This window comes from Pituophis catenifer, unplaced genomic scaffold (genome assembly GCF_029215685.1).
Source record: "Pituophis catenifer annectens isolate HBS135680 unplaced genomic scaffold, rPitCat1.0.hap2 SCAF_3, whole genome shotgun sequence".
Classification (NCBI taxonomy): Eukaryota; Metazoa; Chordata; class Lepidosauria; order Squamata; family Colubridae; genus Pituophis; species Pituophis catenifer.
This window is the reverse complement of record NW_027256883.1, coordinates 179,693,849-179,705,893: the sequence shown is the minus strand read 5'-3', so window position 1 is coordinate 179,705,893 and position 12,045 is coordinate 179,693,849. Positions and strand designations below refer to the sequence as shown.

At 36.5% G+C, this 12,045-nt stretch overlaps 1 protein-coding gene across 1 annotated transcript; it reads left to right on the top strand.

The window, feature by feature from the left end:
• Positions 1-7,639: 7,639 nt before the first annotated feature.
• On the top strand, positions 7,640-9,715 carry LOC139315086 (uncharacterized protein ENSP00000471857-like). Its single transcript, XM_070941113.1, has 2 exons — positions 7,640-8,469; positions 9,601-9,715. Exons 1-2 carry the CDS (start codon positions 7,640-7,642, stop codon positions 9,713-9,715), a joined length of 945 nt encoding a protein of 314 aa, XP_070797214.1.
• Positions 9,716-12,045: the final 2,330 nt, after the last annotated feature.

The following is a 12,045-nucleotide window of genomic DNA, read 5'->3' as shown; positions in this document are numbered from 1 at the left end:
ATAAAGAGAAAAATGAATATTAAACAGCAGGAAGAGATGTCAAAAATTAGGGTACAGAGGAGGTCTATTTCAGGGAAAGAGTGGTAAATGGGGCCATTTTGCATTTCTTTTGGAGAAAGAGAAAAAATGAGGGAATTCTTAGACTCTTAGAAGAGATTCTTCTATGTGCATTATATCCCTCTCAAGTCCTACTATGCTGCCTTATTTTGGCTGGGATATTCCTGAGTGGCATGAGCAAGGAATGTACTGGCAGTGCCTGCCAAGAGTATATGTTTCCACTCAGTACACCAATGTTTGAAGGTCGTCCCAACTGCCCAGTTAAAACACACAGAACCCTCTTTTGGGCATCAGTGATGCTGGAGGTGGATGATTACTTTTGTGGCCACAGAAAAGGCATCATTTCTTTTCTTTTTTTTAAAAGAGTTTTTATTGAATAAACAAGATTATTACAATTCAATGTTTTCAGTTTGGCTATGTGCAATTAGGCATCATTTCATACTATGTGAGAGAAAGTTAACATAATAAATTCCTGAATTTTATCAAGAAAACCCACATGAAGAAAAAATACTTGTGTATGTAGTGCCAGATAATGGACTCATCACATGAGATGAGACCCAATATGCTATTGAGGAAGAACTCAATATAAAGTTTGGAGCATAAAATGGTGTTCATTACACAGCTAGATTAAACAAACAAATAAGTTGAAGTATGCTATTTTGCTATTATAACCAATGTTTCATAGAGTATTAAGTAATATATTAATGTTATTTCTGTGGGAATCTTGATGCTGACTGAATAAGCACCAGTCAAACAAAACCTGCTGAAGAAACTTTTCCATGAGTCTGAAAATGGCATCAATTCTTTGGAACACAATCCATCGATATTAGATCAGTCCTGGGGCCCTGCTGGCATTACATAAGGACTTAAAGATGTGGCTCTGTTATCGGGCTTGCTTGGGAATCTGGATGTATAGCAAAGCTGGTTCAATATTTATGTTAAATTTGTTGTTAGAGAATATTAGAGAATTTATGTAGTTCAGGGTTGAACAGTGAGACTTTCGGCTGATGTCGCAGTGAGATCGGACACAGAGAGCAGGTCTCTGTACTCCCATGCTGAGTTCTCCCCGTTGGTGGTCTCCAAAAGAAGCCAAAGCCACCTTGGAGGGGCAGTGAAGCAAAAAGGGATGCCCTGCAAGGTCTCGGAGAGTTACAGCTCTTCTGCTTAACCCGGGGCTCATTTTCCTTCTCACCCAGAATGAGGAGAAGGGACAGCCTAAGACGGCTGCCATGAAGCTGGGACAGCCGATGACCACCTAAGCTTTGAGCTGGAGCGGATTTTGGTGAACAGTGTGGAACTGGATGAGAGGGATTTTTTTTTTTTACCCAAAAGGGAAATTTAGGATTTACTCAGAACTATTGAAAGTGGTGATCAGACACTTTGAGAAAATTACCAGACCAGAAGGAAAGAATTAAAGAGAGGGGAAAAAAAGGGGGACCCAGATGTCGCACTGTTCACACATTGATATGTATATGTAATATAAAATAAAAAACTTGATACAAAAAAAAAAGGATTGAACTGTGGAGTCCTTTGTGTTCTCTGAACTTGGTTGTTTTTCTATAGACAATTCATTACCCAAGTAGGTAAAATTTTCAGTGCTAGCCTGAGTCATGGATTTGAGGTGGGTCACCATATAAATTGAAATAATAAATACATTACCCTGAATCATCAAGACACAACAATTTTAAGGCCTATCAAAATGACTACTTTACATCTAGATTAGGCAGAGCTGCATTCATCCACTTTAGCTAGAATTACCTTTCTGCGGTGATTACATCTTTTCTGTGCTGGCTTCTTCCTTGTGCCACATTTATCCTATGAACTAGGTACAATCTTTTTTCTACTGAGGGTAGAAATTTGGTACAATCTTTTTTTCTCTGTTCTTCCTGAATGCCTACTGTCCCTACCTACCATTCTGAACAGAGGGAATAGGAAAGACACCTTCAACCAGTTGTCTCTGTTAGAAGACAGAAATGTGTTTAGTTGACTTGGCTTACATTTCCAAAAATAATCTTTGGGTGCAGAGGACAATACTGTCCTATTATCGTTATTAAAATAAGTTTTTAGCTGTCCATCTATTAATTTTCTTTAATATTAGGGAAGATGCAACTTGTTCCTTGTGTAGACGGCAAAATATCTTAGGCTAACTATGAGGGAAATATGTTGTTCTCTGTAATATAATATATTCTATACTATAATACTCTATAATCTATAATATAATATTCTATAATCTATAATATAATATTCTATAATATAAGCTATAATATAATATTCTATAATATAATATTCTATAATATAATATCTTTATAATATAATATAATATCTTTATAATATAATATCTTTATAATATAATATCATAGTATAATAATAATCTCTATAATATAATAATATATTGTTCTCTACAAGACCAATGAATGTAGAGAAAATTCTGATATTTAGTTCTGAAAAGTATAAATCCTCTTTGTTAGTTATGTAGCTGCAGTGACATAAAAGGGTACTTCTTTCACCATGATCTATGAGAGATTTCACTGAATACAGATGGGTCATATGAATTGGATCTGTAGTTGGGAATAAGGTCAGTTATAAATCATGTGTCTTAATGTAGAATATTATCACCTAAAGTTTTCAGCTTTGTATTTCATGTAATTATGTCACTGGGAATAGTTGCAGAAATAAGTGACTGGGACATAGTGTGGCCAGTTGACATTTGGAAAATCGAATTTCTGTAGTATGTATCTTTTCCAGAATTGTACTTCCAAGGTGGTGGCAGCTTCCCACGGAAATGAGCTACTGAGAATAGTGTCCTTGAAGTATCATGGGAAAAAACATTAAAATAAAATCCAGAGCAAACTTCCTCTGAGGAATTAACTCTCTTTCCTGCCCTTCCAGATGGAGCCAGCTGAGAGCCAAGATAGCAGCTGGAGGAATAGTCTGAAATAGTGATAAGGGGAAATTAAGATCAATGTCGAAAATACTTCTTTTCTTTTTCTTTTTTTCTCTCAGTATGGTTTGGTTGTTAGGGAGCCATTGATAAATTCCTTACACTCTGAGAAGTTTAATAGGGTGGAGAAGGTTTAATTACCAGAAAAGTTTAAATGCTTAGTGACATAAATAAGCATAGTTTTGGTGAGTCTGCCTTCCAGCTCCGGAGTAACAGTTTGGCAGGCAATACAGGATCTTGTGTATGAAAGAAGGATGTTTTAGTCAGCAAACATCTGGTGAGAAATACAACTTGAATTTTGAATTCCTGCACGTACAGAATTGTAACCTATGAGGAGTGATAGTTGTATAGGTTAAGGGTGAGGTGAATCTATTGTTCCCCCAGTAATTTTGGCCTAATTTTCTCCCTCTTTCATAAAAGATTAATTTTAAATATCTTTTAGTATTTTATACATTCAATTTTAAAATTGGTTTTAAATAGTTCGGGGTTTTAAATTTGTTGGAGCCAAAATTATTTAATTTGATTTTATTTTACTTTTAAATTTTGTATGGATGTGTTTTATTGTTTGGCTGTGCACTGCCCTGAGTCCTTCGGGAGTAGGGCGGTATAGAAATCAAATCAAATCAAATAAATAAATAAATAAATTTCCTCTATTTTACATTCACGCTGGGTTGAAATATGGAAAATTTTATTAGAATGAGTAGCAGGACAGATATTCCAGAGGGAAGCCATGTTGACATAACACAACACAACAAAACAAAAACTAGTGTCTAGTGGCAGCTTAAATTCTCCGATTCAAGTAAAGGAAGATATCTGGCTGCACTGAAAAAATGACGCTTCTGCTGATAATTATTTACTGAATATAGGGTTGGATTTAGGAGAATTGATACTTTTTGCTGTGCTTAACATAAAATCTAATCCACCATCCATTTGAAAAATTCTAGTTAGTAGATTCTACCGTTGTCAGAGGCAGATTATTCTGCTGCTCGCCTGCTTTACTCTCTGAAATTCTATCTAATATTCACCCTGAATTATCTTTTAATGTTGACCTCTTGCTCCTTGCCCTGATTACAATTTTAAAGGAGAATGAGATTACTCGGTCCTGTACTGTTATATCTTTTCTCACATTTCTCTTTTGCAAATTAGGTGTAACAATTCTTTTAATTGTTCCATATTGGATTTAGCTTTACTGATAACATATCACTCTGGTAGCTCTTTTTTGAACTTGCTTTTTGTCCCTTGTAAAAATATGATTTTCAAAACTGGGCACAATGCTCCAGCTGTAAATTGGTTGGAATAAAATGGCATAGGAATGTTAATTATAAAATAATAAATAACATATACTTATTTCTCTCAAAACACGACCCACCCCAATAATAAGCCCAACCTTAATTTTCAGGGGTGGGTGGGTCTAATATTATCCCTACCCTGAAAATAAGCCTGGGGAATGGGTGTGGCCAACACGAGTGGCAGCGTGGGCATGGGGGTGGCAACTGTCTGACTGCAGCTGCAGCCCTCTGGCCCCTTGGGGCAGCGCAAATACTGCTTTTGTCCTTCTCTTTCTAGGCGCAGCGCTTCTGCTTGTTGGACTGCTTCCCTGAAGCCGGCAGCTCCGTGGCCAGCTGCTTTGCTTTTTCCTCTTTTTGGGAGGCTCACTGGAGGCTTTTTGGCAAACAGGAGGAAAATGGAGAGGAGGATTTTGCTCCAGTTCACCAAAAAGCCTCCATTCCAAACGCTGAAGGTTTGGAATGGAGGCGACGGTGCATCCAGCTCACCGAGTCTGGTCTGCTGCACTTCAAAAAAAGTAAGACCGCCTCAAAAATAAGCCCAAGTGCTTATTTTCAAGTCTAAAATAAAATAAGACTCGGTCTTATTTTCTCAGAAACACGGGTACATACTGATATATCTTCTGTCATTGGAATACAATGCTTCATGCTCTAAAGCATCTAGTTTCTTTTCAAATCATATACTGTAAATTCCATTATTCTGTTAATGCAGACCAAGATTGCATAGTCCTATTTGCTGCAACTCTATATTGCTTGTTCATATTCAGGTGGTAGTCTACTAAAACTCCTAGAATTTTTGTGCATATGCTGCTATAACATTATATTATAATTCTATTACGTTATATATATTATAAAATATAACATGTGTTCAATAGAACCTTGAACAGAATCTTGATCCTGTAAGGTCAAGAAGCTGGAGATTCAATTTCACCTTGGGAGGCTCTGAGTTATTTGGGGCTCTCTCTCTCTCTCTCTCTCTCTCTCAACCCAACCACCCTCATATGGTTTTTATCAAAGAGAAAATGGGAAATTTCTGTATTTTGCTTTAAGCTCATAGAGAAAAAGTGGTATATAAAACAAATATTTGTAATATATTTGTTTTTCAGAACATTCGGAACATCTCCTTATTAGCGATGCCACTCAGAAACACAGATTATTTTTCCCTCCTCCTATAAGTGTTTCCAAAACATGTTATAAATAAACTTATTTCCTTCCTTTAGTTTGAAAGTAGTTCCTTCCTGTATGTAGAATGTAAAAGACTCACAATCTGAGATATGTTTGCCAAATTCTTTTGTATCTTAAGACTAAATTCTTTCTTTCACACTTCTGTTGTTTGGGGACAACTTATTTTCTTTCCCTGTTGCAAGTTTGACAGCAGTACATTTGCAGTTATTTTTCTTGTAAAGAATGATTAGACTTTTATGATCCTTTGCTAATTCAAAAACAGCTGGGAAACAAATCAAGTTATGTACAGATTTGAGGCTGTTAATCTCTGCTGGCCACCCATTGACGCTCAGCAGCAGCAACAGAGCCAGTCTAGTTCTCTCTTTTATGCAATGAAAGAAAAAAGAAGCTGTAAAAACATACAACTGTTATATAATAATAAAACGTATAGTAGTATTGTATTATATAATTAAATTTTAAATAGTGGAATCAGTTTACAGAACAAAAAGAAAAATGGGAAATTAAACATAAACTATTGTGCCTCGTCCCAATTTATAAATGGTTCTCCAGTCAGGACTTCCACTGATAAATTGCTGGTTAAAATATTTTCAAACATAGAAAGAGATAAAAACAAAATCCAGGCCATTACATAATTAATGGAGAAGAGGCATCCTTCAAACTTTGTAGCGGAATCTTTTGTGTGCTATCATAAAAGTATGCAGTATCCATTTCCTTTGCCAACTCTTAATTTTTAAAATACACGTACTTATGTACAATATCTTCTGCCTGGATGAGATCTGTCACTGTGCATGACTACAACATATGAATCAGTCCTGCATATTGATTATAACAATTACTGAACCTATTTCAATTCTGTAACAGATTGAAAAGAAGAAAAAGTAGATAAATGGTGTGGCAGCAGAAGGAGATAGGAGAATAGGAGAAGGTTACAAGTATCAAGATCTGAAAACTGAAACTCAGAGATGAGGGCATAAATTCACCATAGTTGTCCCAGTGGTTATCAGCGCAATGGGTGCCATGCCAAAATAATCCTGTATGGCACCTATAAAATCTGCACATTGACAAATTTTCTGTCTGCCATTGTACAGGCCACACTGCTTGGATCTGCAAATATATTATACCAATATATGACAACATTCTAGGTTCTTGGGAAGAACATGATGTAAATGAAGGCCAACACCAGCTAAAGACTTGGCAGTTGTGATCTCACATTGTTGTGAGCAGGTAATTCCTTAATAATTCATAGGTCCTTGGTTAGGACTTGAATTATTAAGTTACAACAAGTGTTAGACTATGAATCTAATTGTAAATTATCTACACATAGTAATAGTCTATTTTCAAATATTGATTCCCTCATGTTAATTTAGTATGATCATAAAGAAACCAGATTTAGCATGCTGTTACCCAAATGGAATATTACTTCTTTACATAATGCAGTTCAGTTTATAAACCACTGGAGCAGTTTACCAATAGTTGCATAGAAAAGTGTTAGTTTCTTATATTTTCCTTCTATCTATCATGCTAAATTACATAGTAACTAGGTTTGATTTGTTTTTCAGTAAACCAAATAGGAGTAAATCTATTATATTAATTTGATTAACTGTATAAATGTGAGGAAAAGGTTGATACGTTTATAAAATTGAAGAATAGTGGAACTGACAGTTTGAGATAAATCAATAAGCCATATTTGATTTGATTTAAATGACCTTTGTTTATTGAAATAATTCAAATTCAAATATTTATTAGCAATTCATCTTTTATGGAAAAGCTTAATTTTTTTAAAAAGCTATGTTTAAGCTATTTTTATAGTTTAAAAACATACTTTCTACTTAATATTGTTTAAATGATAAATAAAAGCACCTAAGCTAAATTTAGCATATCCCAAAAACTATTTTTATTATCTTAGATGGTGAGCTTGATTTCAATATTATGTAGGGAGAAAACAGCAATTTCAGTGTTACACAGCTGGCAATCTCTTGTCTTATTGGTAAGTAATATTAAAACTAAATTATAAAAAAAATAAAACTAAATTTTAAAAGGTTGGAAAATTTTTCACTTGCAGATGTACACATCCTTGTGCTGAACAGGTTTGGCTTTGAAGCTCCAGACTTAATATGCTTTGATTTGTGTTTTCTCAGATTGACCTTCCTCCATCCAAGTTTTGCTGATGATGAATGGAACAGCCAATGTGAATGCAGCTGGACGCAGCCATTATGCCTCCTCTATACCTATTCCCAGAGCTGCATCTCATAGCAAGATACATACTCTGGCAGCATCTCCTAAACTGCCCCCTAAACAGAACTGTGTGGGAGCATATTCCTCACCAAGAATATCATCTCCCAGGATAGGGAAGGCACAGGGAAGTTCAACCTGTGGAGCTCCTAAAGGACCGAAGCAAAAGCTAGTGGTTAAGGCTCCAGCTGCTGCAAGTCCTAGACCGGAGAAAACAGACATATCTGGGAGCCATGGTGAGACTGAGGATATGGACTCTAGCCTTATTTCAGGTTTGGTGTCTGGCTACAGTAATCCCTGTGGTTTACCAAAAGCCAATTCCAGACCCACCAAGATAGTGAAGAAAGCTGTTATTCAGACAACTGAGAAAGTAAAGAACACCTCTAAACAAGGTGAAAGTAATAGCAGCCTTTTTGCTGTGAAGGTCCTTGGAAAGCCCAGCACAATTGCTGAACCGGCAAAGAGCACTCATCTGCCAGGAAAGAGCCCTTCATATCTCAACCTGTATAATGAGACATTAATGTCAAAGACTTCAGAGGGATCTACCACAAAGAGGCCTCAGAGCTGTCCAGCAAAAGGTCAATCAGCCTCAGAAGTCAACTGGAAGGAAAATGGAACATCCAAGCAAGAAGATAATCCTCAGACAATCTCACTGGATACAAGCAACCTTAATAAGGGACCTGTGTTACATACAGCACCCATCAGTTTTTCTTCTGTGCAACAGCACAACCATCCCATTATGGCCGCTGTCGCCCCTTTTCATTATCGGTAAGTGTCACTGAGTATGTATTCCTAGATATAGCTTTCTTAGGATATATCTTCTTATTTATTTGATTTTTATCCTGCCTTTATTATTTGAATAAAGTAAAGTTGAATAGAAAAAAAAATCTAGCTCTGCTTTCCATTATCCAAATATTACTAAATAAGATGTATTGTAGGAAATATACCATCCTTTTAGCCCTAGTTTTCTTGAGAAAGTTTAGCATTTGCATGCTACGAAAAAAATTATGAGCCAAGGTGGGAGAAGAGCAACTCCATTTTTAGACTCTAGCACTAAAAACAAGCTATCACTTAGGGCCAAATTCATTAACACAGTGAGACTTGTTAAGAATTTGATTTGAATAGATCTACATAGACAAGTGCTTGTAGCAAAATTGTTTTATTGCTTCCCAAGGTTCTCAGATAGCATTATTGCCTGACCACTGTAGATAGCTTGCTGTGGCATCCTGATGGCATATTGGATTATATGCTCATGGAGATATATATGTATCATAACAATTTCAGAATTGCTCTGACATATGCCAACCGCTGTCATATGCTAGTGCTGGTTCATTCAACTAAAATATTTACTGCACTCATTACATGTGATATGTGAGTCTGGGACTTGGCACCTTAGGTCAAAGAAATTGGTTCCTCCTAGAAGAACCTGCCCTTTGCTTTATATCAGGCAAGAGACAGAATTATGGTTTAATAATTCTAGCCCTTCTGCGCATTATGTTAAGATAGTTGGAGATATACAGTATAATAGGCCTATGCAAATTGGGTCCACTCCCATTTGAATTGTTGATTTAGGTTGGCAAGTTGATCTGACTGAAATTAACAATTTGATCTGGAAAATTAGTCTAATTCAACTTGGATGTCCAAATCAAATAATCAGAATCTTAATAATTTGATTTGAACCCGTGTGCGCATATATAAAAAGGGCCTGAATTGGTCTGGATTGAATTGATTAAGAGGTGTCTGTTTTGATTTGAAATAAATCATTACTTCAGTTTGAAAATTTGATTTGATGACTCAGTGAATTGCCTTCAGACTGTTTACAAATTAAGTATTTGCACAGCCTTGATACATTATGGATACGAAGAGAAATTGATTGGTTGTGCTTTTTCTGCCTACCAGGTGGCAGGGTGAGAAAGAGAAGAGCAGCCTTCCTCAGAAGGAAGAGATGGGTGATGTGCAGCAGCCCAGCCCTCCCGAAGGGCCTGAACTCACCCTGAGAGGCATGAGTAAGTAAGAAGATGGGATCACTACCTCTTTAGTGGGGCCAGGGGCTCAGAATCCATAACACATGGATGCGAAAGAAAGTGGATCTGCTTTGGAGTGCTGCATGTATGATGCAACTACCTGTCTTAAAGCAGTAACCACATGCATGATTCTTCTTGGACACTGACATTTGTGAACTGATTAGTGGGGGAGAATTTCTAATCATCATTTTCCGTTGTCCAATACTGTTCTTCCTTCAGTTTTGAACTGAGGCTTTGAATGCAAAGCATGAGACCTCAGACCCGCCAACTGTATTGATTACAGTATAATGGTAGTCTATTATAACCATCAAAGTAGCTGATTGATTAGTCTTGATTAGGTTAGCAGAATGACCTTGAAACTTCCTGAATTGAGCTTAAAATACTTGACTAAACCAGAATAGGTTATTCATTTTGTATGGCATATTCATGCTGCTTTTTCTTGCTGGGAGATCCTTCTGAGGCCCAGTAACCAGAATGTGTAAATTATTTAGTTGTGACAAAGTTGTCTGGGATGCATCACGAGGAGCAGAAGTGGGTTTCAGCAGGTTCTGACCAGTTCTGGAGAACCGATAGCGGAAAATTTGAGTAGTTCAGAGAACTGGTAAATATCACCTCTGACTGGCCCCACCCCACCCCCATCTATTCTCTGCCTTTCGAGTCCCAGCTGATTGGGAAGAAATGTGGATTTTGCAGTAACCTTCCTCTGAAGTGGGGTGGGAATGGAGATTTTACAGTATCCTTCCCCTGCCACGCCCACCAAACCATGCCATGCCCACCAAGCCATGCCACACCCACCAAGCCACACCCACAGAACCAGTAGTAAAAAAATTTGAAACCCACCACTGACGAGGAGGTTAGTCTACCTACAGAATAGGTTCCACAGAGTGAAAGAAGAGGGATCGGTGTTTTCAGAAATAGAATTCAGAGTTTGAGATTCTCTGCATAGTGCCTGAATGCATACAGGCAGTCCTCACCTAGTGATCACAACGGGGACCAGCAACTCTGTCACCAACCACAGCAGTCACTAAGCAGAAATCACATGACTGCAAGAGGCTTATGACCTCACTCCCATTTGGTCATTAAGCAAGTCACTGCAGTCATTAAGTGAAAGATCATATGACTGCAACTTATGATTTTACTTCTACTTTCTCTACTTAACTCCGCTTGCTGCAAGCAAGTTGCAAAGCACAGAAATGGCAATCACATCACCATGGGACACTGCAGTAGTCATAAATGCAAGGATTGGCCATAAAGCTATTTTTTTCTTTTGCATCATTGTAATTTTGAATGGTCACTAAACAACAGAGTTGATAAGCAAAAACTACCAATAAATATTTTGCCCATTGTGATTTTTCAGTTTTAAATAAGACTAATATTCAAATACATCAAACATCTATCTCCTGATGTATCAAGTGTTACAGATACTGTATGACAATTTCTCTTTGAAAATCTTTACAAAAATGTAAAAGGATTATGATTATCACCTCTTGTTTTAAGTAGTTTGCTATATAAAGAGTAGGTCATGCATTTTGGAAGTAGTTATTAAATAAAGTGGAATTAGGAATGAGATTTCAGAAGATCAGATGAGAGAAAAGAATCTGAGATTGCAAATCTACATTTTTGGTAGATGAGTGGGAAACAACTGTTAAATCCAGTGGGGGTGGGGGTGGGGTTACTTCTGCATAGCTGGAAATGTGATAACATATTTGACAAATACCCTTTTTATGACTGTGCTTGGCACTCTTACAGAAAAGTATTATATCCGGTGTTTAAGATCAAGTCTGAAAATATGATCAGAATTGTAAGACAGCATTTTAATAATCAAATGAAGGCTTAACTACACATAAATGCTGCAATATATATTCTCTTCTTCCGAAGAGAATTTTATTTTTAAAGCTGAAAGCAGCTATGAGCTTGCATTCTTGCAGAGAACTGGTGAGAAGAAAGATTCTTTAACTCTTTCACCTGATGGCTCAAAATATTCCTTTCCCATCTGACAAACTCTTTTTCCAATTTTATTGGTAAATCGAGAAATGTATTTTAAAGAGACAGTGTTCTGATCACATTGCAAATTAAGTTCCATTTTTTAAAATTATGTGGAATGAACGGCACTTTTAAACTCTAGGCTATTCAGCAGAAAAATGTGTGATTTGTTTAATATATGGAACTGAAATTGTAGTAATTCATAGTAATTGTAGTTGAAGTCTTGAAATAATCCTGTAAGAACTGATTCTAAACATCTACCAAGGAGCATATTTCTTAGTGGAGGAGTCATTCTTGAATCTTAAATCCAAGATTACTCAGATAACTTAATATTATA

Bases quoted from the DNA above. Each gene is read 5' to 3' on its own strand.
- LOC139315086 (XM_070941113.1), top strand. From the start codon at position 7,640: ATGAATGGAACAGCCAATGTGAATGCAGCTGGACGCAGCCATTATGCC. The intron at 8,470-9,600 runs GTAAGTGTCACT...TCTGCCTACCAG, and splicing joins GTCGCCCCTTTTCATTATCG to GTGGCAGGGTGAGAAAGAGA.